This window comes from Ochotona curzoniae, unplaced genomic scaffold, assembly GCF_017591425.1.
Source record: "Ochotona curzoniae isolate NIBS_2020 unplaced genomic scaffold, NIBS_Ocur_1.0 contig_4148, whole genome shotgun sequence".
In the NCBI taxonomy this organism is placed as follows: Eukaryota; Metazoa; Chordata; class Mammalia; order Lagomorpha; family Ochotonidae; genus Ochotona; species Ochotona curzoniae.
Genome location: NW_024466146.1, coordinates 1154244 through 1181829, shown reverse-complemented (window position 1 = coordinate 1181829; position 27586 = coordinate 1154244). Strand labels below are relative to the sequence as shown.

At 39.6% G+C, this 27586-nt stretch overlaps 2 protein-coding genes across 2 annotated transcripts in view; both read right to left on the bottom strand.

Moving 5' to 3' along the window:
- FAM117B (family with sequence similarity 117 member B) overlaps positions 1-27586 on the bottom strand; it is an 87573-nt gene that overhangs the window by 25777 nt on the left and 34210 nt on the right. Inside the window, exons 2-4 of the mRNA XM_040984456.1 lie at positions 17028-17179; positions 3014-3106; positions 1277-1390 (exon numbers count right to left, since the gene is read on the bottom strand). Of these exons, the coding sequence (XP_040840390.1) occupies positions 1277-1390; positions 3014-3106; positions 17028-17179 (359 nt within the window). The remainder of the gene's footprint in view (positions 1-1276; positions 1391-3013; positions 3107-17027; positions 17180-27586) is intronic.
- Positions 9531-11646, bottom strand: LOC121159411 (dynein light chain 1, cytoplasmic-like). The gene is given in 2 exon segments (XM_040984457.1): positions 9531-10175; positions 10178-11646. Coding segments are annotated over 2 exon segments (276 nt in total). The 5' UTR covers positions 10212-11646; the 3' UTR covers positions 9531-9933.

Below are 27586 nucleotides of genomic sequence, written 5' to 3'. Positions count from 1 at the left end.
AAAACTATACTGGCATTATGTGCTTTTTGTCTTAAAAAACTATTAAGATACTCAGTGCACTCAAACATTGAGTTGGCTTTGAGTTCCCAGAGCTCTTTTGTACAGTCCAGATAGAAATAAATACCTTATCAGATCCATAATTTCTAAGTATATAATCTTCTAGTCTGCAAGTTGCCTTTTTTACTTACCTGATTGTGTTTTGTGAAGCATAATTTAGATGAAGTCCAATTAATATTTTAAGCACCAGGGGGCAGATAGTCTGTCAGAACTACTCAGTTGCATTGTCGTAGGAAAGAAGCCGCAGATAGTACATTAAAAGTCAGAGTGTCGCACTGTAGTCAAACATTATTTACAAAAATAGGGTGGCCATGCTCGTTCCTGCCTTATGATCTTGATAAATAATCTGAAAGTTGTAACATTAAGCCCTCTATGTGCTGCCTGTATCTCTCAAGACCTTACTGTTGAAACAGAAAACCATCTAGACTTCTCCCTCAGCCAAAGCATCACAGCCAACTTCAATGTGGTTAGAGATATCCTCCCTACATGAGTCCTACTAGAGGACACAAAGGAGTTATAGGCTATTTCCTGCCAAATGATTTTTTTTTAAATATTTTTATTGTAAAGTCAGATATACAGAAAGGAGGAAAGAGAGAAGATCTTCTGTCCACTGATCTACTTCCCAAGTGGCCACAAAGGCTGGAGCTGAGCCGATCTGAAACCAGGAGTCAGGAGCTTCTTCCAGGTCTCCCAAGCGTGAGCTGGGCCATGATCAACTGCTTTCCCAGGCCACAAGCAGGGAGCTGGATGGGAAGCAGGGTATGAACCAGTGCCCATATGGGATCCCAGCACATGCAAGGTGAGGACTTCAGGCACTAGGCTATCATGCTGGGTCCCTGCCAAATTACTGTGAGAGACCAGTTTAATTATTCTCATTATCTTCAAGTAAGGACACTAAGACTTTGAAAGACTCTGAAACAGGCTCTGCTCCACAGCTAATATTTACATCTCTGTATTATTCAGACTCCAATATATTATTAAACTGATGAAGACAAAAATATGGCAAATCAAAATATACAATTAGCTATACCTGCTAGAATAAACAGAAGTATCATTCTGTAAATACTCTTTTTAACGAAGAAGATTGCAATTCAGTATATAATTCAGTACAGAATTTACAGTTTTAAATACTCTTTTGGACATTTTTTTGTGCTTAACAATTATCTATGAAATAAAAAATCCCTTTCTTTTCTGGATTTTGAGGAATCCCTGCTCCTACCTGACTCTGGTTAATGGCTGCATGGTTGCCATGGAACGGAGACTGTCTTTCTTTATCTCGATGATGTCGACTGCTGTGTTTACTTCTCTGCAACTGCTGACGTAATTTTGCAATCTGAAAAAAGAAAAAACGAATGTAACATTTTCACACTACATAAAAACACACTTCTTAATTAGAACCAGTACAATTTCAGCCTAATTCCTTTGATTTTAAGAATCAAATCACAAAATCTGATTCAAAATTTACACACATACACACGTATGCCTACCTCTTTTTTTTTTTTAGATTTATTTATTTTTATTGGAAAGTCAGATCTACAGAGAGGAGGAGAGACAGAGAGAAAGATCTGTCCGCAGACTTTAGCTGCTAGGCTACAGTGCCAGGTTCCATCTACGTTTTAAGAAGAAACAAAATTATGGGACTTGGTAGCCTAGTGGCTAATACCCTCACATTGCATGTACCGGGATTCCATATGGGTGATGATTCATATTCCAGCTGCTCCACTTCCCTTCCAACTCCCTGCTTGTGGCCTGGGAAGGGAGTGGAGTGTGGCCCAAAGCCTTGGGATCCTGCACCCATGTGGGAGACCAGAGGAAGTTCCTGGCTCAGCTTAGCTCTGATCGTTGCGGCTGCTTAGGGGGGTGTACCAGTAGACGGAAGAGCTTTGTCTTTCTGTAATCTGACTTTCCACTAAAAATAATAAATAAACCTTAAAAATTATGTCTCAACATTATAACATTATTGTCATTCTTGCAGCTTCCCAAGCACTAAACGTATTGGAAATTTTCAGCATTTAAAATAGACTACATTGGGCCCGGCGCAGTGGCGCAAGTGGTTAAAGGTCCTCGCCTTGCACGCCCGGGATCCCATATGGGCGCCGGTTCTTATCCCGGCAGCCCCGCTTCCCTTCCAGCTCCCTGCCTGTGGCCTGGGAAAGCAGTCGAGGACGGCCCAAAGCTTTGGGATCCTGCACCCGCGTGGGAGACCCGGAGGAGGCTCCTGGCTTCAGATCGGCATAGTATCGACCCTATCGGCCCGTTGCGCTCACTTGGGGAGTGAATCATCGGACGGAAGATCTTCCTCTCTGTCTCTCCTCTCTGTATATCCGCCTTTCCAATACAAAAATAATAAAAATAAATCTTTAAAATAGACTACATTACATCTTTCAGAGTTTGAAAATAGTAATTAGTCTCTCATTGCCCTTACTGTAAATTTTTTAGATTCCTTTGTCAAATATCCAATCTTTAGCAGCTCAAAATACTGAGTATTTATATATCAAGTCAAGCAATGAAATACATTCACAAATTCTTGACATACTAAACATAATTTAAAAGAATATCCCGTTATCATTCCTTTAAGGAAGAGTATGCATAAAATACAAATGGTTTAAATGAGGGGCAAGGAAAATTGTAATCAGAGTATAGAGCCAAAATCAACTTGGTTAAGCTAAATTACTGAATTTCAGAAACATTACTAAATACAGGAAAATAATAAGCATAAATATGTTGCATCACAACAATATTTTTAAGTCTAGTGTTTTATGTTGACAAAATATAAACTCTTCCAACAAAAATAGGACAAAGACACATTAAGTAATGCATGTTTTCCTACTCAAATCTTCATTACACCAAAAAAAAAAAAAAAAGGAGTGCTTTTCTGTTATTTTGCTGCCATCAACTTGAATGAATCAGCTAATTAAAGGATCAAATTCTGCACCCTTGGGCGTGCGTCTCTAACCTCCTTCAGCTGGTCTGTGCTGCCCCAGGATGCTGAGCGCTTGTGTGATCCTTTCTTCTTCTCGGCGTATTCTTCAGCCCATGCACTCTCTGTCTATAAAGGAAAAAAGAAGGGAGGAGACTTTTAATAAAATTCATTTAACAGTATTTACAGTATATTCTGCTATCATAGAGACATTCTCCCTTTTGGCTGGAATCTCCAACTTCCAGTAGTTCTCCAAGATGATGAACACCAAGGTAAAGAGGAGAGGTGCCTGCCACTTGTTGTCCAGGCCTTTCAGGAAACATGGAGTTGTTCCTTTGACCACATGCATGTGTGTTTACAAGAAAGGTGACATTGCAGATATCAAGGACATGGCTACTGTTCAAAAAGGAATGCCCCATTAAGTGTTAACCGTGGAAAACCTGGAAGAGTCCACAGTGTTACCAAGCATGCCGTTGGCATTGTTGTAAACAAACAAGGGCAAGATTCATGCCAAGAAAATAACTGTGCATACTGAGCATACTGAACACTCCAAGGGCTGAGACAGCTTCCTGAAAAGCATGAAGGAAAATGATTTGAAAAAGAGGGAAGCCAAAGAGAAAGGTCCCTGGGTTGAATCCCAGTCTGTCCCCCTAGAGCAGCCCACTGTGTCAGAACCCATGGAAAGGAGTCTGAGCTGTCAAAGCCGACTCCCTAGGAATTCATGACAAAGTAAGTGTGAAGGAAAAATAAAAGTCCTCTGGACCCAAAAAACAAAAACAAAATAACATTCTCATTGCAGAAAAATTAATCAAAATATTTAAAACACAAATTATAATTTTCCTAGTGTTAGTGAATTACAATGACCATTTCAGCATGTTTCTGTCATTTCTATTAATAATAAAATCAGCAATTATTATTAATACATAATCACATTCTACCATTTCTTGAACAAAGTTAAGTACTTGCATAGACATGCATGCCTACATGCAATAGCGGACATTCTTACATTCTTACTGAACACTGGACATTGTACTTTCATATATTTTCTCTGATTTAGTACATAAAATGTTGCACATCATCTGTAGATAAGGAAACCACAATGCAACACAAGCTGCCTCTTAAGTCTCTAAGTTACGAAGCAGCAAAAGCCAAGGAATAAACCTAACACTACAGAGTTCATCATTTTAACTTCTAAACTAAGTAGTCTTGTTTAAAGAATACAGAACATAGCCTTAAAAAATGCTAAGTTTTTAGCAGTTACACCATATCCAATATTTTAAAAGTTTATCAAGAGCGGGCATTGTGGCACAGCAAGTTTAGCTGCTGCCTGTGCTGTATTCCATACCAGAGCACCAGCTGAGTCCCAGCCACTCTGCCTCAGATCCAACCCCTAACATGCGGGGAAAGCAGCAGAAGATGGCCTAAGCACTTGGGGTTCCTGCCACCCACATGGAAGACTAATGGAATTATGAGCTCCTTGCCCGGCTCTGGTTATTTCAGCCATTTGGGAAGTGAACATCCTTCTCTCCCCCGATTCCTCTGTCACTCTGCCTTTCAAATAAACAAATACATCTTCAAAAAAAAAATGCTTACAATTAAAATAGTGTATCATAAAGAACATGTAACTGAATACTTGACCATGAAAATATGCTCATCCCTTAGCTATCAGAAGAGAAATGCAATTTAGCAATTTAGCAATTTAGTTTAGCAATTTACTAAATTTAGCAATTTAGTAACATAAACCCTCCTATATTATTGTTAAGAGTGTAAACTAGTAAGCTTTAATGGAGGAGGATGCCGTGCCTGCTGTTCAACTTGTAAAGGCACAGGCTATTTGATACGGCAGCCCCTCTTTTGGCAATTTGTCCTGTATTGCACAAAATATAATATTTAGATATCAAATGACAATACTCCTTTCAGCTCTTTTCCTACAAATAAGAGATTGAGACAATGTAAATAAATTGGATTTGTCTAGGTTTGAATATATACATTATGGCATATCTTTACAACAGAATCATTTGCAGCTATAAACAATGATTAACAAAATTTACAATGTACAGATAGAAATCATATCCACAATATGTTGCCAAGTAAAAAAACTTGAAGATATAGGTAGTAACTGCCTACTTACAGGGCCACTAGAAAAAAAATGCGAATCACCCCTGGGAGGATATACGTGGTAGCAAATGGAATTGCTGCTAAAAGTTGTCTCCTGTACCTCTTTTTCCAGATCTAGAAAGCAGCCAAGCTGGAAGGCAGCTCAGAAGTTAGTTCTGATTTTATTTTTTAAGGATTTATTTATTTTTATTGGAAAACCAGATACACAGAGAGGAGAAACAGAAAGATCTTCCATCCAATGATTCACTCCCCAAGTGGCCACGACGGTAGCATCTGAGCCAATCCAAAGCCAGGAGCCTCTTCCAGGTCTCCCACGCGGGTGCAGGGTCCCAGGCCTTTGGGCCATCCTCAACTGCTTTCCCAGACCACAAGCAGCAAGCTGGAAGGTGAGTGGAGCAGCTGGGATATGAACGGGTACCTACATGGGACCATGGCATGTGCAACGAAAGGATTTTAGCCACTAGGCTCTTCCGCCAGGCCTGCTTCTGTACCTCTTAATATCTTACACTACCTGAATACAGAGCACATTCAAAACAATACAAAGCACTGAACTATCTTTGACATAGTATAATTTTCATTCTTAACCTACCTATCACCAATTACTAAACGGTCTTGTGAAGTGAAAAAGAGGTTTTCCAGAATCAAGAAACTGAGAGCACAATAGATCGGTGCTCTAAGTCTGGATATCTATAGCTAAGACAACTCCATTCTTTAAGATTTGTTTATTTTACTTGAAAAGTTGGGCTTATATAGAGAGGATGGAGATTTTCCACCCTCTAGTTCACTTCCCAAATGGCCTCAACAGCCAGAGCAGGTCTAGTCCTGAGCCGGGAGTCAGAAGCTTCTGGGTCTCCCACAGGGTATTGGGGGGGTCCAAGACCTGGGTTGTGCTCTGCTGCCTTTCCAGGCCATTAGCAGGGAGCTCAATCAGAACCAGAGCAACTGAGACTAGAATCAGCATCTATATAGAATGCCGGCACTGCTTGTTACACCATCATACCAGCTTCCAGGAGATTCCATTCTAATAAAGATCCTTAAATTCCAAATCAGAGGCAGGATAATTCAATCAACGTCCCATCCCTCTATATCTTGTTAAATCCTAAACTCTAATTTCAGTTTAAGGCTACCATCTGATGTTGTATTAAGTCCCAGAGGTGACCCTTCTTGGTACTTACCATTTCCCATACCAAGGTCCATAGCTCTGTATATAACCTTAAAACATCTGTCACAAAAGCCAATATAAACAGGACCAGAGTGCATAAAGTATAAAACTAAAATCAAAATCAAACTAATGACTAAAATAATCATGTATTTATTTGAAAGAGCTATGTAGAGGGAGATCTTTCATCAGCTGGTTCACTTCCCAGACCATGTGGCCAACCCAAAACAAGGATCCAGGAGTCTCCTCCAGTCTCCCCAGTGGGTGTCAGGGGCCTAACACTTGGGCTATCCTCTGCTGCTTTTCCCAGATCAAGGACAGAGAGATGGATGGGAAGTGGAGCACTCACATGGATGTCAGCATCACAGGCAGTGGCTTTATTCACTGTGTCATGATGCTGCTCCACAAAGTAATGATCATTCTTTTTTTTAAAGGTTCACATATATATGTATTTTATTTGAAAGGCAAATTTGCAGGGAAAGGAGAGATACAGACAGAGATGTTCTATCCAATGGATCACTCCTCTCCCCAGATAGCTGCAACAATTGGAACTTGGCTGACCTGATACCAGGAACCCTCCATGTGGGGGCAGGGTCCCAAGGCTTTGGGCCATCCTCCACTGCCCTCCCAGGTCATACTCAGAGAGCTGGCTTGGAAATAGAGCAGTCAGGACATGAACCATCATCTATAGGGGGATGATGGCACTGCAGGTAGGGCATTAGCCTGTTACACCACCACCACACTGGTCCCAAAGTAATGACCTTAATGTAAAAAAAATTTAAATCTTAATGAACACGTTCTTGGAAATATGCAGCACAGTAAGCATGGTTCAGATCACATATGTTGGTGTTAAACACGTTTAAGTCACAGTTAAATCATGTAACATTTTTGTCATCTTAGAAAAGGTATTTATCTTATGTGAACTTTAGCTTCTTCATTGACAAAAAAGGAAAAACATTATCTACCTACTAATATTGTAAGATGAATCAAAAGACTTAGCATATATGAGATAATTTTAACCTATAACAGATTTCACAAACTTAGAAGACATATAAGCAATGATACAAAAATCAGATATAATTCTGTACAATAAAGATATCTGAAAAGGAAATAAGAAAAAGTCCCATTTAGAAAGTAACCAAAAGGAAATACTTATGAATAAAAAAGGAGTATAGAATATGTAGAATAAAAACTGCAAATTACTGATGAAATAAATTTAGGAAAACAAACATAGAAAGGAAACAGGTTCATTAATTGAAAAACTTATTGCTAAAGTATTCATATTATCCAAGTCATCCATATGACCTACAAGTTTAATGCAATCTCTATTTAAAAAATTGAATAGTATTTTTTATAAAATAGAAAAGCCAAGTCCAAAATTTTTATGTAGGACTACAAGAGATCAGGAACAGCCAAATCAATTCTAAGGAAGAACAAAGCTAGAGGCATCATACTCCTTGATTTAAAAATATATTACAAGTGGGCCCAGCGGCATGGCCTAGCAGCTGAAGCCCTCATCTTGAAAGCGCCAGGACCCCATATGGACGCTGGTTCTAATCCCGGCAGCTCCTCTTTCCATCCAGCTCCCTGCTTATGGCCTGGGAAAGCAGTAGAGGACAGCCCAAAGTCTTGGGACCCTGCACTCGTGTGGGAGACCTGGAAGAGGTTCCTGGATCCTGGCTTCGGATCAGCATAGCATCGGCCGTTGCGCTCCCTTGGGGAGTGAATCATCAGACGGAAGATCTTCCTCTCTGTCTCTCCTCTCTGTATATCTGACTTTGTAATAAAAATAAATAAATCTTTAAAATATATATATATACATATATATGTATGTATGTATATATATATATAACAAGGGATGGCACCATGGTGTAACAGGTTAATTCTCTCTACCTGTGATGCTAGCAGGTGTCAGTTGGAGTCCTAGATACTCCACTTCTTATCTATATAATATATATAATACTAATACTTTAAATATATATGCTTTAAAATATATGTAGTATATATATTACATATAGTTTCTATATTTAAATATTGTATTACATATATATCCAGGAACAAAAGAAAGAGATCAGAAAATAAACTTACACCTTTTTTGGGGAACTGGTCTTTGACAGGGGTGCTAATCAAGAAAGAACAGTCTTTTTTTATTTTGATTTATTTATTTTTATTAGAAAGGCAGATTTACAGAAAGAAGGAGAGAGATAAAAATCATCCCATCTGCTGGTTCATTCCCCAAATGGCAGCAACAGCCAGAGCTGAGCCAATCCGAAGCCACAAGCTAATTCCAGGTCTCCTACGTGGGTGCAGAAACCTAGGTACTTGGGATACCTTATGTTGCTTTTCCAAGCTACAAGCAGAGAGCTGAATGGGAAATGGAGTACCTTGGACATGAACTGGTGCCCTTATGGGATCCTGGCACTTGCAAGGGGAGGATTAGCCAACTGAGCCATTGTGCCAGGTCCAGAAAGAACAGCCTTTTTTTAACAAACAGAAAAACTGGATATTCATGTGCAAAAGAAATAATCTGGATCTTTATACACAGAAATCAATTTGAAATGCATGAAACACTTAAACATAAGACCTGAGTCTGTACACCTCTAGAAATAAATACAAGGTTTAAGGGTCATGTCATTGGTCTTTCAAATGAGTTCATAGACATATGAAAAACAAATACACCAAAAGCAAAAACAGACAAGACTGACTGCATCAAATTCTAAACTTCTGTACAGCAATACATAATATGGGGGCTAGCATTGTTGCATAGACATGCAATGCTGGTATCCCAAATGGGTACCAGTGTGACTCACAGCTACTCCACTTCCCATCAGCTCCTTGTTAATGTACTTTGGAAAACAAAGGGAATGGCCCAAAGCAGTTAGGCCTCTGCCACCTAAGTGGGATATCATGATGAAGTTCCTGACTTCGGCCTTGCCCAACCCTGACCACCTTGGCCATTTGAGGAGTAAACCAGAAGATGAAAGATATCTCCCTCTCTCCTCTCTGTTGCTGCCTCTCTTTCGAATAATGTATCTTTAAAAATGAATACTATGTCAAAACTATGCTTGGATTTCAAGATTTTTTGTGTGTGGAATGAAACTTTAAAAAAATGTATTTATTAATTTGAAAAGCAGAATTATAGACAGAAAGGGAGAGACAAAGCTTGCCATTCACTTATTTGCTTCCCAAATGGTCATAACAGCTGGTGTTGAGCAAGCGGGAGCAGGGAGCCTGGAACTCCCATGAGGTGCAAGACCCAACACTTGAGCCACACATGCTGCTTTCCCAGGCACGTCACTGGGGAGCTGGATTGGAAGTGGAGCAGCTAGATGTGAACTGGAGCCTATATGCGATGAAAGCATCACAAAAGGCACCATCTCACCAGGCTCCCAAACTTGTTTTAATTTTCCTACAAACTTTTTTTAAAAATCTCTAACCTTTATTCTTTTAAGGGAATGAACTGAGTGGGGAAAAAAACCAAGCATGAAATAAATACAAATACAAACTATTATTGGCTAATCGGTTTATAACCACAACTAGTACAGAATGCCCTGCACAAAACACAATAAAGGCTCAAACACTGAAGCATTCCTTGGCAAGGCAGTCTCTGATATTTGGAATGTAGGCTGCAGTTCTTGTTTTTGCATGGATCACTGGGTTTGTGGCTGAGTCCATGCTTTTAACCAGATTTGAATAGGAGAATGGCGACCTGGCCCAGGGAGAAGCAGATGAAGTGTTTGGTTTCATTTGTCACATAACTACCGAAGTTTTTTCCCACAATGCAGTGCCAAGTGGGGTTGTATTTCTTGTCAAACTCCTTATTGATGGGGGCCTCAATATCCTTCTCTATGTTATATTTCTCCAGTGTTTGAGTAGCGCACTCCACTGAATCCTATTGCTTCTCTTCAGGCATATCCGCATTTTGATCACTGCCTTACAGTCGCACATGGTTACCATGGAATTGGGGCTGGCTGACTAAACCTGTCTCCTGGGGAAGGTGCTGACACTGCTCAGCTCAGGTGAGATGCTGCATCCTCCCAAAGCCATGGCGCACTTAGGTCCCTACAAACGTTTTAAACGTACTTTGTACATTAAGCAGTTTCCACAACTCAATAGCTAAAAAGCGAACACTATAATTTAAAATTCATTAAGGATGACTAGATTTTTCTCTGAAGACATACAAATAGTAAAAGAGTGTATGGAAAAAGTGTTCAACACCACTAATCAAGGAAATGCAAAAGAAAACAAAGCAAATGTCAGCAAGGACATAGAGAGACTGAACACTATCAGTGAAGACACAAAATGGTGTAGCCACTACACAGAATCAGGTTGCACAAGAAAATAAAACCTGTGATTTCTGAAATTACTGCAGAGCTATAATAATTAGAGAACACAGTATTGGTATAAGGACTGACATGCAGACAGATGGACTAGAACTCAGACTAGAAATACACATTCACATTTGTGGTCATCAACTGATGAATGGACACATAAAATAAGTCATATTCATGCAATAAAATGTCATTCAGCCCTATAAAGAAATGAACTGATGATGCAAGCTATTACACAAATCATCACACTGACTCAAAAAAGCCAGAGAGAAAATCACACACTGTATGATGCAAGCTGTGTCTAAAATAGGCAAACGCATGAAGACCGCTGTAGAACAGTGGCAGCCAGGGACTGAACAGTGGAACAGAGAGTAGAAAGAAACTGCTAGTATGTTTTGGTTTTAGAGAGATGGAACTCAGGACTCCAATCAGCACCCAGATATGACACAGGGTGCTGGCATTGTAGGCAGCAGTTCGCCACTGGCCACAGTGGCAGCCTCACAAGTTTGAAGATTTATAAGAGTTACCTTCAGTAATTCATACCATTAGTCTCCAATTTATTAACATTTTTCCATGTCTGATTTTAATTGTAGATCATATCACAAAGTTTCTGATTCACCTTTTCCACAAACTGGAAAAGTACAAGCTCATAAAAGAGAAATCAAAATCTATCTATGGTGGTAAAAAAAAAAAAAGTATCAGAAAAATAGAGGTTCCAAGAGAAAAAAAATCAAGAATTCAAACAATAAAACATAACTGGCTTATGCCTAGGAAACACACAAAATAAGCATGAAGGAAAAGCAGACACTAATCCCAACTCAAAACTGAAGATACTACGGTAAGACCTCTCTTAGGGAAATAAAGCCTAGGAGATTAAGGAAGTTGAAAAGAGAATTCTTTTGGGTAGAGAATCCCAAACTACCCAACCACATAAGCATACTATACTTTTTTTTTTTAGCATGCTATACTTTCTCTCCCTAACTTTGCATAGTAAGCAATTACAAAATGTATCCTCTAGAAATGAGTTTAAATTAATTAACACTTCTATGTAGGAAGGTGATGCTGTACACAAAAATTTTTACAAAAACATTTTTGGAAGGCAAAAATAATAAACAGATTTAAAAAGTGAAGGCTGAGGATTTGTGGGGAGCAGGCAGTGGCTGATGACAATACAGTTCTGTAAAAACTATAAAGCAGAAATGGACAATCACTCCACAACCTGTTCCACAGATCACCCCTGCTCTGCGGGGTTGCACTTGTACAAGGACTCTCAGGCCTTGGACACGAGAACAAGGAATGGCTGCCAAAGACACAAGGGAAAAAAAACAATGCTACATTTTTGCAACCTTTGCATCAAATTATAATGATAATCACACATAGAAAAATATTAACTATTCACTTATTCTTTTTAATTTTTTATTTTATAATATAATTCCAATTCTATAGGTTCTGGGATTTTATTCACTCATTCTTACAGCCAAAGTAAATGGGGAGGTATGAGACAGGACAGGGGATAAGATTAGTATCTCTAAAAACGTATTCCCATATTCCTAACTTTTTTTTATATTCCTAGCATTTTTGATGTTGCCCTTGTGCTTTCCGAATCCTCCTCCTCCTATTCCCTTACATCCCCCCAGGAGCTGGCAAAGGGAGTGATACATAATTGTTTCAAAATGAAGATACCAGGGCTCAGAGTGGAGACAAGATGTAACTTGTCAAAGGCCTACAGCAACGTTTTAGAAGCAACATCTGTAAAACAGGACAAGGTTTCTGTATTTTTGTATGGCTGGACTGCCTGGACAAGTTCCAGGCCACACCCTAGGGCCAGAAACTGCTCATCAGTCTCAGTAATCCTTTTTCCTGAATGTTCTTAAGCACAATATTCCAGGAAATTAACAGCTATTGATTAAATTACACAGGAAACTGAACCCACCTCTCATTCTTTTTCTGACAATTATTTAAGGTAATTTTAAAAATAACACGCATTTTTAAAATACCATCATGTACCATACCCGGCTTCTTGTATATCTCCTTATTCAGTTGTCTAAAAACTCTTTAAAGAATAGGTACTATTAGCTCCTCATACTTTTAAATAGCAGAGTACACATATCTTCAAGTACCTGGAGTCTAAAGATCACAAACAAGCACACCATAAGCTCAACAGCATTAGGTAGGGAAACACAAATCAAATCACAACCATCTACTACTGCATATCTACCAAGATGATTACCAAAAAAAAAAAAAAAAAAAGGCGTCCATGTTATAGAACAGCAGGGTTGCCACCTGCTAGTGCACTTAGGAAAGCAGTGGACGATGTCCTGAATAGCTGGGCTCCTGCCATCCACATGGGAAACTTGGACAAAGTTTCTGACTGCTGGCTTTGGGCTGACCCAGACCTGGCCACTGCAGTCATTTGGGCAGTAGACCAGCAGATGGAAGATTTCATTCTGTCTCTCTGTATCACTCTTTCAAATGAGCAAGGTAAACATTTTTTAAAAATTAAAAAGGCAAAATGTGAAAGATTTATATTATCTGAAGAGAAACCAGGTAATTCATGAAAAACAGTGAGTACCTAGAACTGTGTCACTAATGAAAGGACATCTCGGCAAAGACGGTGCATTTCTTTACTAAGCTGTGTCATACCATTCTTTGGGCCCTCTGCTGGAAAAGCAGAATCAAGTCTCAAACAACGCCTCTGAATTGTTCCCTCTAGTAGTATAGCTGTAGGACAGTACTGTACCACGCCTCTGTGAATGTAAGATAACTTGTACTTGCTTTATGACATGTAGTAGTGACTGTGCTCTATCAGAACTCTTTAATGATGCTACTCTAGAGTGTATGCTTTCCAGATGATGACTGAGAAACTAATTTTAAAAAAATGGTGCCAGGTACCACAACCATAACAGAACTTTGTTGTTTTGGGGTGTTTTGTTTTTGTTAATGGAGTGTTATTTTGTTCAGACGACTGCAGAACCTGGAAAAGCTGTTGCTGACATTGATACATAACATACTGCTATTACTGATCTTTTTATATATATATATACATACATATAATTGAATTTTTGGAAACTAGCTGTGATGTCAACTTTGAGAAAAGTACCCAAGTTTACCATGTTGAGTTGGCATTGTACAGAAATTAACAGTCATATTGGTCTAGAAATGTTAAACTTAATTTTTTTTCCATTTGTACAGAGATAACACAATGTATTAAATATGTAAAGTCTTATCTACATGGGTTTGATTACAGAACTAATAAAGTATTCTCTAAATAATGAAAAAAATAAAAAAGTAACAAGGGTCAGCATGAAACTTCAAGCTGCTGATGAGGATATAACTGTGACAGCTTCTTTAGTCTAAATGCTAAAGGACCCAGCAATCTTACTCCAAATGTGTCACAAGGAACAGAGCACAGTGATTCGTACGGATACCTGCAGCACTGTTCACAAAACAGCCAGGAGGGTAGAAGCAGTAAATCAATGGGCAAATAAAAGCAGGCATGTCCATACAGTGGAATATTATTCAGCCATTAAAAAATAAAGTTATGGCAGATGAACTTTGAAAACATTACGCTAAAGCACAGGAACACATAAATTACATGATTCCACTTACATCAAATACCTACGCCAGAAAAATTCATGAAAACAGGAAGTAGAACAGATATAGGGGAGAGGGAAAATAGGTGGAGTTGGGTTTCTACTCATTTTAGAGAATGAAGATTTAGAAATAGTATCAATGGTTGCATAATAGTACTAACATAATGCAACTAAATTGTGTGTTTTTAAATGGTCAAAATGACAAATTTGAGTTATACATAGTTTACCATAATTTTTAAAGAGACTTGACTAGTATACATTGACACTGGGTAGGGAAACCCAACATCAGCCAGTAAGAAATTTGGATTTTTGACTAATCATGCTTATGACAAATTCAGTTAATAAAGAAGGAAGCCAGCACAATAATTGAAAGACTAGAATGCCCAGCTACCACTGCACTGTTCTTCAGAGATTCAACACATGGTCTTTACAAGATAGATCAACAACGTGCTCTTGGTATGTTTTCCCATTACCAAACTGGAAGACATTTAGAAAAAGGTGAAGAGCATGGGATTTATATTTTATCAATAGAGTCAGAACTAAGTCCAAGCAACTTGCTTAAAAAAGGCTTATTTATTGAACTGTTCCCACAGCTTAAAGGGCTCCCACTGGATTGCATGATAGTATATTCCTCTTAACATGACAAAGATCTGAGCCCACTGAGTCTGAAATTGCAGGGGAAAATTAAAGAGCATTGCACAAATATTCAAGGAAAAACTGCATACAAATTTAAAAGTGCCATGTGGATTAAACAGAAAACAAAAAGAGATTAAATTCATTTCCACACTCTTACAGTAAGGAGAGCAACACTACAGATTTTCAGTAATTGCAGAGCTTGAATTACTAAACAGTTTTGCAGAATTCTGGTTTAAAAAGTTGAACTTTGAGGAAAGATCCATTATCTCTGATAAGTCTACACACTTACATTTAAGTATTTGCCAGTGAAGTATAGACCACAAATTAATCTCAAATCCCACACATTGGTCTTAACCGAAGGACTTGGTTTCAAGACTATCAGTCAAAAAATAAGTTAAGATCACCAAGAACACCTGGAATTTTGGAAACCAACATGAAAATTCAAAACCACCCTAAACTGTATTTACTAAGCCCCAAATAAAGACATTCTTTCAAAACCTTCTGGGCTAAGAATCCACCAGCCCAAGAACATTTCCAAAAGTTCTCAAAAAAGGAAATAAAAGGTTTCTACTTTGGTGGGGGGAAAAAAAAGTAGGCATTGTATATATAGATTTGTACATTTGAAATATAAACCAAGCAGCACCCTAGCTGATTTCCAACAATCAAGAATCTTCTAAATCTGTAAGTGCTTTTCATTCTTCAATAGCAACAGAGACAATAAATATTCATTTATTCCTTTGCAAATATTCCTTGAGCACTTATTCCATCAGGTATAGTACCAACTCTTGAAATGGAAACACAACAACAGACAAGCCAGTCACAATTTCTTTTATAGGGTTCATTATCTAGTTAGTATAAAACACAATTATATTAATAATTCATTCCAACTGTTGTGGCAAATACTCTTAAAAAAACTACAACAAGCTAACATTTGTCTTCCACTGGTAGTACTAACGCAGACCTCAGCTTCCTTGCCTGTGAAACCAGGAATGAGATCTGAATGATTTCAAACATTGTTTAATTAAAAAATGCTAAAATTATAAAATCTTGCTTCTTGGGATCCTTTTCCAGGATATTGATAGAACCTCTTAGCAGTTTAATATACTCCCCACCTCCCAAGACTTCTGTAAGGTTGAATGGTAAGTAGTCCTTATTATTAGAAATCTAAAGTTCAAATTCTGCATGTTGGGGCCGGTGCCACAGCAGAGCAGGTTATAAGCCTCTGCCTGTAGCTCCAGCATCTCACATGGGTGCCAGTTCAAGACCGTGCTGCTCCATTTCCAATCATTAGCAGTTGTCTGATAACAATATAGGAAACTAGCTCAAACCCAGCTATTTTAGCCATGTGGTGAGTGACTCAGCAGATGCAAAATCTCTTTCTCTGTAATTCTGCCTTTCAAATAAAAATAACAATCTTTCAAAAAAATTCTGGATGTTAAGTACATTGTGATGTTTAAAACTGATAGAGAACAGCGGGGGAAAATCAGACTCATAAATTATCTCTGTATGTATCAAAACTACTTTGGGAATAGTTTAAAATGCACATTCCCATTCTCCAGCTGAGATCTATTTTAGAATATCTTAAGGTAATGAGGCCAGCGTTGTGGCATAGTGGGAAAGCCTGCAATACTAGCATCCCATACAGGTGTTGGTTCGTTATACCTTGATTACTTTTCATCAAACATCCTGGGAACCTAATGGAACATGGTCCAAGCACCCGGGTCCATGCTACACACATGGGAGATCCTGTCTTCAGTCTGGCCCAGCCCTGGCCACTGCAGCCATCTAGGGAGTGAAACCAGTGGATGAACGATCTGTCTCTTCATCCTCCCCTGCCCTCTCTCTCTGTAACTGACTTACAGATGGATATAGATGGATGGATGGATGGAAAGGAGAGGGAAGGGGAAGTAGAAAAGAAAAAAGGGGGAGAGGAGAGAACAGGAAGGGGAAGACAGGAGAGAAGAGGAGGCTGTAAAGAAAAGCAGACTGAGAGCAGACGGCAGGAAAAGGGAAGAGAGAGGAGGGGTAAGGCAAGGAGAAAGGAAAAAAGGAAGGAGGAAATCTGTTGTGTCATCCACGGAATCCGCATTTGGATAACTTCCCGGGAAATTCCAGTGTATACCAATGCTCTAAAAATCTGAACACAGAGTAGAAGAAATATCATGAGAAACAGTTTTAGGATAAAACACAGATCAGAACTGTAACAGACTTACCTGTGTGGCTTTGTCCCTCATGCAAGGTGTGACTTGCACGTGACTGTCACGAGGCCAGTGTCCAGCAAGGTATGGAGCAGCAAGTGTATCCAGGGAGGAAGTGCGCCGGATAATACTGGAGGGGCTTGACGAGGGTGGTCGTGTTTTGTCACCTGGATTTAAGACAAAGGCATTTATTTAGAAAAGTAGGTTAGGAAGAAAATAGAGTAGAAACTAAACTTTAAATCGTGTTTAAACTTTCTAACTTAAATATATAAAAAATAAGCAATAAAAAGAAACAGCCATTGACACAATTGAGAAGAAAATGAAAATTAAAAATGTTATTAATTTTTATGGGCAGGCCTTTAGCTCAGCACTTAAAATGCTGATTAGGTTGCCAGCATCTCTTATTGGAACGTGTGGATTGAATCCCAGCTCCACAGCTAATTCCAGCTTCCTGCTAATCGGCACACTGGGAGACAGCAAGTTATGGCCCAAACACTTGGGTTTCTGCCTGCTAAGGAGAGATGTGGAGTGAACTCCAGGTTGCTGGCTTTGTCCTGCTCTAGCCCCAGTTCTTGTGGGCATCAGATCTCTCAGTGTCTATCTTTGATAATATGCGTAATTCCAAGAAAGAAAAAAAATATTCAAAGAGAAATTATTTTCCAGAATTGATGAAAGAAAATAATCTTCAGAACAAAACAGAATATAGACACATCGTGGTGAAAACGTAGAACTCTTAATATAAAGTGCAAAAATCTTACAGAAGAGGACCAAAAACTAATTCTCATCAGTAATAATAAAGGACAAAACACACTGATGAGCTTCATGTAGCAATGATATTTTAACTATCAATCTAGAATTCTATACTGTTATTCAAGACTGAGGGTAGGGGCCAGCAAAGCAATGTGCCCAAGCAGGGTGAACCACCACCTGCTACATAGGGATCCCCTATGGGTGCCTGTTTAAGACCCAGCTGCTCACAATCAATCCAGCTCTCTGTGAATGAGCCTGAGAAGGAAACTGAAGAAGACCCAAGTACATGGGTGATACAGCAATGTTGGAGATGCAGATGAAGCTCCTGGCTCCAGTCTGGCCCAGTCCCAACTACTGCTGACATTTATGGAATGAACCAGTGTATGGAAGCTCGGTTATGCTCTCCCTCAAACTCTTTCAAATAAATAAATCTTAACAAGCAAACACTTTCATTCAATGTAAACTTTCATTCATAAAGACTAGAAGATTGATCAAGCAAACACATTCCACAGAAGTTACTTCAAAGAAGGTATCACAGGGGTCAGTGCTGTGACGTGGGACAGAAAGCTACCATGTATGGCAATGACATCACACATGAGCATTAGTTTGAGACCTGGCTGCTCCACTTCCAATTCAGCTCCTTACTAACGGCATGGAAAAACAGCAGATGGCCCAAATGCTTGGGCCCCTGTGTCCATGTGGGAAGACTCAGAACAAAATCCTGGCTTCGCACCCACCCTACTGCAGCCACAGCAGCAAAGTGGGAAATCAATCAGTGGATGAGTACACACACACACTGTAGCTCTGCCTTTCAAATAAATTGTAAAGAAAAAAAAGTACTACAAAAGGAAACTAATTTAAACCAAGCAAGAGTGAGGTGTAAGAAGTAGAACTGAGCAGCAAAGACAGGTATAAATAAACCAATAATTAAGTACTAATAAACAGTGAATACGAAAGTGACAATAGTAACAACTTAGAAATGAAAGTGGGGATGGCACAGTGATGCAACAATGCACTGATCCTCTATCTGTGGTGCTAGCATCCCATTTGGGCACCAGCTCATGCCTGCTACTCCACTTCCAATCCTGCTCCCTGCTTTTGGCCTGAGAATGCACCAGAGGACAGTCTAAGGCCATGTGGAAGATTTGGAAGAAGCTCCTGGCTCCTGATTTCAGATCAGCACAGCTCCAGTCATTGTGACCACTTGGGAAGTTGACCAGCAAATTGAAAAATCTGTGGAGGAACCTGCCTTTCAAAAAAAAAAAAAAGCCCCTGACTCTCCTAAAAACAGAAAATGAAAATACTAGTAACAGCAGGTTAATTGCAGAGGATGACCACAGCAAAGACTAAGAACCTCACGACTCTAGGAAGGATTTGGCTTTGACACTAGCTCTGAAAACACCGTGAACCTACACCAAAACTCAGCTTCCAATCACTCTTGGTCAACTTTACCCTAATGCTCTCCAGTCTCAGGAACTTTTCAGTTGTTTTCCGATCTTTCAAATGTCCTTAATCATGGTAACTCTATTATTAAAGGCGCTGTGTGTTGTGAGAAACACTGAAGCAAGGAAGAGAGGTCGAATCTTGAGAAGTGGACAGAAATGACCTTACAGAACACACCTGAAGAGATAGAAAAGCTCATGGAAAGAGGAGCCAATGATAAGAGAGAAAAAGAGGAGAGAATGTGTTTGATGTTATATGTAATCACATCAGAGGCACACTGTTTACATTCAATGCAACTTCAGAGCTTAGCTCCTAATCATCAAACCTCTTCATATTGGTGTGCCACTGGCTTCACAACTGTGCATTCTCTGAGACAGACTGCATTTCTAAAGCAGGGCACTGCAGATTTGGGTTGGTGGCAAGGGGTGAACAACATGGCAACATGGAGAAGTCATTTGTCTGCTGTGGCATAGCCAGTTAGTGGTACTACTAAAATGTTTCTCTGTTCTTCCCACTGTATTTGGTTGGTCTCTATCTGGTGCACACTCACATTACACCTACGAAAATTTTACCCATGCGAGAAGCAAAGTCCTACTTTCCATTCTCAGTTCAATAGGACATAGGTATTTATCTCAGAGCAGGCTCCAACATATAACATTTCTCAAGGTATGAGTCAGCACAATAAAATCATTCTGGCATCCTCGTTAAAAATGCATAGTTTGTAAGGCTTGCACTAGTGCATAGCAGGAAGCCTCTGCTTGCAGTACCAGCATCCCATACAGGCACCTGGTTTGAGTTCCAGTCACTCCATTTCCAACTCAGTTCCCTCCTATTAGCAGCATTAACATTTTAAAAGTAACAGAAACCTTCAACAGCGACAGAAAACTAACTAACACAACTGCCCCATGGTTACTTAGAACCAGCCCAAAAGATGGAAAGAGTAATTCAAAATATTCTTGGGAAAATGGTATTAAAGGATGACAGTGGAGAAAAGTGAGAAATGTATGCATACCCACAGCTCGAAGGAGCTCTAACAAGCTTTAAGCTTAACACACTACACCACATGGCCAACCCTCACTTAGTGGGGCCAGCATTATGGTAAATAGGGCCGCTGCCTGCAACACTGGGATACCATATGGATGTCAGTTTAAGTATCAGATGCTCTAATGGACCCATGTGGGAGATTCAGATAGAGCTCCTGGCTTTGGCCTGGCCCTCTCCCAGCTGTTAAAACCATCTAGGGAGTGATGCAGCTGAGGGAAGATCTCCCTCTCTCTGCCTTTCAAACAAATAAATCTTTTACAAATATATCTATATTGTGACACACACAAAAGTACATTAAGGTCAAATTTTAGTGTCCACAATAAAATTCTATTGGAATACAGATATAATATTACGTGTTATCCTTGACAGCTTTGTGTTATAAAAACAGAATTAAGCAAATGCAACAGAGACCACCTTTTCTGGTTGTTTCACAGTTTCACACAGCTGCTCAGCATGCTACAAATAATACTGACAGTTATGCCACATATAACTCACGTGAGTGCAAGTCACATTCAAAGATAATATGTAAAACTCTCATTACAAATCAGTATAACTGATGAATCTTTGCAATTGATTTGATAATGACATTAAACCAAAATTAGGCTAAAATTTTTTAAAGATTTATGTATTTTATTTGAAAAGCAGAGTTAAATAGGGACAGAGAAAGAAAAGGAGTTTTCATCTGCTGGTTCAACTGCTGGTTCAACCCCCAAACGGCCAAAACCACCAGGGCTGGTGCAGGCTAAAGCCAGTAATCAAGAACTTTTCCTGGGTCTCCCCACGTGGGTGCAGGGGCCCAAGCACCTGGGCCATCTTCCACTTCTTTCCCAGGCCATTACAGGGAACTGGATCATAAGTGGCACCCTCACGGGACACTGGCATTACAGACAACACTGGCCCCAGCAAAAGGCTTTTCTCTTCTCATTAGAACTGCATCACACACACAAAAAGGTTCAAAGTTATATTTTAAAATTTCACCAATTAAAAGTATGAAAATTGTTTCCTATGTCATATAGTATCTTTGTTTTGGTTTTTGGCCTACAAAATCTAAATTTTATTATCCAGGAAGTCTGCTGACTCCTACATTTTACATAGTATGCCTTTATGTCATGCTTTCTGTGGTGGAAGAATGGTTTCTCTTTTGAGGAGTAGGGCAGGGAACCCCCAGGGATGAGACCAGCTACTTTACACTTAATTCTGACAGAGGCTTTAAAATATAAAACAAATGTACTGCACTACAACCACTGTTGTCCATTTGACGGCAAATACCTTGGTTTTCATATATGCATATGAACACTTTTGATATTTCTTTTCTAATTGTATTATGTTATTGTCTTCTAAGAGTATTGCAAAGTTGCAAGCATAAAGGTCGAGTTGTAGCTATGTGAGCCACACAACCAAAGATCCAATTCTACCAACACAATAGTTCCAAGAGCAGAGGAGCTGATAATTAGTACCGCTGTTCAGATAGGTCTCTGACACAATATGCTTTCAAAACGGCACAACTATTTCACCAAAATAATGCTTATTTGTTATACATACTAATCATCTCTCCATCTAGTTTTCCTTTTATAGTGCAATGTGACTCAACAGAACACAAAATGCAGCACATACAGGTTTTAAAAAAATGTGCCCATATTAACTGGGCCACGTGAAAAGCAATAAATATATGTTTATGATTTTTCCTTTAACTAAAAAAAACCCGTTAATTCCTTCTGGAAGAACCTCAAGAAGACTGTTCTCAGCAAGGAGGGAAAATACACACATAACTTGGTAAACTATTCAACTAAAATCAAGTTGCCAAAAGCAATTCTGATACAGTACTTGCACTTCCCTTTCCTAAATACAAACAGTTGCTGCTTCAGTTGTCAGCCAGGGCACTCAGACAAAACTTCATAAAACCTCTAATGTTAAGGACTGTTTAAAAAAAAAAAAAGATTTATTTATTTGAAAAGCAAAGTAACAAGAAGACAAGAAAGATGTTTCATCCACTGGTTCACTCCCGAAAAGGCCCAAATAGATGCAGAACTCCATCTGGGCCTCCAATGTCAGTGGCAGAGGCTCAACTATGTAAGCTATTTTCTGTTTGTTTCTCAGACACTTTATCAGGCCAGGATATGCTGGCATTGCGAGCAGAGGCTTAACCGACCTGTGCCACACAACACTATCCCCAAATTTTGAAGACTTAATTATCCAAAATTTAACTTCTCAATCATACTTCCCCTGATTATCAGATTATTATTTACAAACTTAAATGGAAATTCAAGAGTGTTACATATGGTCAACATGGTCTCTTGTAAAAATACTGAATACTTTCGAGCCCGGTGGCATGGCCTAGTGGCTAAAGTCCTCGCCTTGAACATGCCGGGGGCCCATATGGGTGCCGATTCTAATCCCAGCAACTCCACTTCCCATCCAGCTTCCTGTTTGTGGCCTGGGAAAGCAGTTGAGGACGGCCCAATGCTTTGGGATCCTGCACCCAAATAGGAGACCTGGAGGAAGCTCGGGGATCCTGGCTTTGGATCTGCACAGCATTGGCAATTGCGCTCACTTGGGGAGTGAATCATCGGACAGAAGATCTTCCTCTCTCTCTCCTCCTCTCTGTATATCTCACTTTATAATAAAAATAAATAAATCTTTAAAAAAAATACTGAATACTTTTTCTTTTGAACTTCCTTCTGGTAACCTACTTATACATTACCAAGGTTTGTAAACCAGTGCTAAGTCCTAGAAACAAAAAGTCACAGCCTGCCAAAAGAACCTACAGTCTACACCGAATGTGGCATCATTCCACTTCAATCTAAAATTTTCAAACTGACAGAATTTGGTGTCTAATTGTGAGGGAAACTATAGGAGGGAAGGGAACCTTGAAGAAGCAAAGATGACTCAAAGTTTCCCAGCCCAAGTGAACAAAGGCTACATTTACAATGAAGCCTAGGGAAAGACAACAGCTGACAAGATCCTTCATGATCTGGCTTTCCAAGTCACCTCTCTGCCTAAATTACCTTCAGTTCCTAACAGTATGTGCCCTGCCCTTGTATCCCTCCGAGGTCCTTTGTCTCCGTCTAAATCTCTTTGATTTGGATAATTAATGCTTAAACTCTCAAAATTCGGTTCAGATATTATCGCATCCTGCAGAAAAACCTCCCCAAGCCCGAGAAACTCATTAACATTTGGGTCAAAAGCCCTCCTGGGGTCCGGCGCAATTGCATAGTGGTTAAAGTCCTCATCTTGAACACCTGGGATCCCATATGGCCACTGGTTCTAATCCCGACGGCCCTGCTTCCCATCCAGCTCCCTGCGGGTGGCCTGGAAATGCTGTCGAAGACTGCCCAAAACCTTGGGACCCTGCACCCGCATGGGAGACCTGGAAGAGGCTCCTGGCTTCAGATTGGCTCAGCTCCGGCTATTGTGCTCACTTGGGGAGTGAATCATCGGATGGAAGATCTTTCTGTCTCTCCTCCTCTCTGTATATTTACCTTTCCAATAAAAATAAATAAGCAAATATTTTTTTAAAAGCCCTCCTGTGTGCTGCTGCTGCTGCAGCCTGGCTTACTATGTTGGCAATAGTCCCTTGGCTGCTTCTACACTCTGTTACAGGGCAATTTTATACACTGGTAATTTTATTTTCCCCCATCCCATTGATTAAGACAACACCTGAAATATAGGAGGTATGTCTTAAATGGCCAGTGACAAAAAAAAATTAATTTTCTTGGTTAACTAAGATCATTTATATTCAACTGAGGAGAATGACAGGAGATACAGAAAATGATTTTGAATGTGTCTTCTATCAACAAGGATAGCTGTGTCTGATAGATTTTAAAAATTAATTCTAAGTAAAACAACAGTTACAATTTACTTGTTCAAAAACCAATTCTGTAGAGAGGCTAGGCTAACTATGTACAGCAGGGTGTGGCCCTGGGAACTTGAGTCAATGCCTTGGGCTCTGGAACACAGAGCTCTCCAGCCAACAGTACCAGTTCAACTGGTTCCCAGGTAACTTGAGCAGCACTACCACAGCGTCCAAACCATGGCCCCAGGTGTTACATTACAGAGGTTCTCCAAACATTGCTATCAAAGTGTCAGAAGCATTTGTAGAACTTGATTAGGTACTGGCTGCAAGGCTTTATTTTCTATTATCCATAAAACCAGCAAACTGGAGAGAGAAAAATTAGACATATTCATGAATTCAGAAGGAAAAAACTTTTTCACGGATAAAAATGATATTCAATATGAAGAAACATAATAGGACAAAAAATTCCCAATAAGCCACTATTCAAAGATAACACTCTGATGCATATTTATTTGGAGAAATCTGTCTGCGCTTACATACACAATTCCAGAAGAATAATGTCCCAAGAGGCATACATCACTTAGTGTTGAAAGGAAGAAAAGGGAGCATGTCAAGGACTTCTTTTTAAAGATATATTTATTCGTTTGAAGGGCAGAGTTAGAGTGAGAGACATCATCCATCTGCTGTTTCACTTCCTAACTGCTCACAAGAGCTAGGCCTAGGCCAGGCCAAAGCCTGCACCTCCCAGGTGGGTGCAGCAGCCCAAGCACATGGGCCATTCTCCACATCCTTTCCCAGGCACACTAGCAGACAGCTGGGTCAGAAGCTCAGTGGCCAAACTCAAATCCCTATTGGATGTCAGTGTTGAGAGTGGCCCCATCCACTAGTGGATAGGCATCACAATTCAGCCCCATATTGACCAGTATTTTTCAATGGTGGATACAAGCTATCTCTTCACACACACCTCCCATTTTTTTTTAAGATTTATTCTTATTGGAAAGATAGATTTTACATGCAAAAGGAGAGACAGGTCTTCCATCTGCTGATTCATTCTCCGAATGACAACAATGGCCAGAGCTAAGCCAACCCAAAGTCAGGATCCAGGAGCTTCTTCCAAGTCTCCCTTGTGGGTGCAGGGTCCCATGACTTTGGGCCGTCCTCAACTGCTTTCCCACGCCACAAGCAGGGAGCTGGATGGGAAGTGGAGCAGCCAGGATATGAACTAGTGCCCACATGGGATCCTGGCATGTACAAGGTGAGAATTTAGCCACTAGGTTATTGCACTGGATTCAAGTATCATTTTTTATACCTGTTTTAAACTGTTTTTGTGTTTATTCTGCTTGGAATTAAACTTACTGAATCAGTAGTTTTATAAAGCTGGAAAAATGTGCAGTCATTGTTGTCCTCAAGCTTTTTTTTTTTTCAGTCTTCTTTCCTTCCTTTGGGAATACGATACCCATATAATTCTGTAGATCCCAGTGGCATTAATTTTTTTTTTCAGTCATTCCATGTTTAATTTTCAGGTAATTTGTATTGCTATATCTTCAAGTTTACTGATATTTTCCCAACAGGTAAGAAGATGTTATTACCTGGTATAAATCCTACAGAAAATTTTTTAATATTACACTTTTTAGAAATTCTAGTTAGCTCTTAATACATTTCCTTTCTCTTCTCATCACATTCTCATTTTCCTTTAAATATGTAAACAATCTGAGTACTTAAAGAACTACTTTAAAGTTCGGGGGTTTTTTCCCTGATTTTAATATCTCAATTATTTTCTTGGCCTGTGACCTTTGCGTTACTTTCTTCTCACTATACTTTACAATTTTCTGCTTCTAGTAATTTTTTATTGGATTTTGGACACTGTTAAGTTTTTCAACACTTGGATTATTTAAAAATCTTCCTTTAAAGGTTGTCGGACTTTATTTCAAAAGTGAATTAAATAACCTGTGGACCAGCCTAATCTCGAAAAACTGTTTTAGTTTTTTTTTTTTTAAGACAATTTGAAGATGATCCTTAGTTTAGCCTGATTTGATGCTTCTACTGAGCCACTCGGTGTTTCTGCAATGTCTACTGCATATCCTGGGTAGTCGAAACATTTATTACTCTGGTAAGCTCTGCGAACTACTCGACTTAGAACTCCTCAGACATCCATCCTGTCCGGCCTCACAGAGTTTCACAGTACACATGCACGCTCTAACCACTCCTTAAAAAGGGCAGCTCCATGCAGATTCCTAAAGTGCTTCTAGTGAACAGATTTCTGCTCTCAAAATGAACAGTTCATTGCAGCCACTGCAATCTCCCTAAACAACAACTCAACATCGTGCCCTGAGATTGTTCCTGCTAGCACTGTGCTCTGAAATGTGATTTCTGGCAGAAATCCAGAACAATTAGAGGTCATCTTACTTTAGTTCCCCTTTCTCAGAAGTTACATTCCCATACTACTGGTTCAACATCCAAAAGTGGCTGTCTGGTCCATTGTTGTCCAATCTTTTCATTGTTTACTGTAGAAGGGACTATTTCTCTACCCTGGCCAAAAAGAGAAGTCTGAGCAATCAAGTAGTCATATTTTAAATCCAACCAATTCTTGATGTATCATCCAAAGTTATCAACAAATCTTTCTCAAGTTAACTTATTCATGGAACAATTTTCTAAGCACCAAGGGCTATATAAACAATGAAGAGAAAAATGAAATAGCTAAATATAGCTAACACTCACTAAGCAATTAATACTCCTTAGGAATAATGCTAATTCTTTTTTTTTAAAAGATTTATTTTTATTATTTTTTCATTGAAAAGGCAGATATACAGAGAGGAGAGACAGAGAGGAAGATCTTCCGTCCGATGATTCACTCCCCAAGTGAGCGCAACGGGCTGATACTATGCCGATCCGAAGCCAGGAGACTCTTTCGGGTCTCCCACGCGGGTGCAGGGTCCCAAAGCTTTGGGCCGTCCTCGACTGCCTTCCCAGGCCACAGGCAGGGAGCTGGAAGGGAAGCGGGGCTACCGGGATTAGAACCGGTGCCCATATGGGATCCCAGGCGTGCGAGGCGAGGACCTTTAACCACTTGCGCCACCGCGCCGGGCCCAATAATGCTAATTCTTTTAAATGCAGTACTTCATTTAAACCTTAGAACAACTTTTTTTCAGAGCTTACTTATTCTCATTTTATTTAAAAGGTAGTGAAGAAAAAAGGGGAAGATACCTTCCATCTGCTAATTCACTCCCCAAGTGCTCACAAAGCCAGGAGGCCAGAATTCAAACTGGAGCCCTCGACATGTTTTAGTTATCACCCAGTACATACTATACTATATGCAGCCCACAGTACATGCCAGCAGGAAGCTGGAACTGAACTGGAGCTGGGACTTGAAAACAGGCATCCCAACATCCCAACTCCAGATGAAAAAGGTGAGGCTTAGGAAAGTTAAGTTACCTGTCACATAATTCAACAAAGGCATGAGTATAAATCTCTTCTTAAAACTAGAATCTGACTGGGGCTAGTGTGGAGGTTTAACAAGCTAATCCTCAATTTGCATTCCATATGG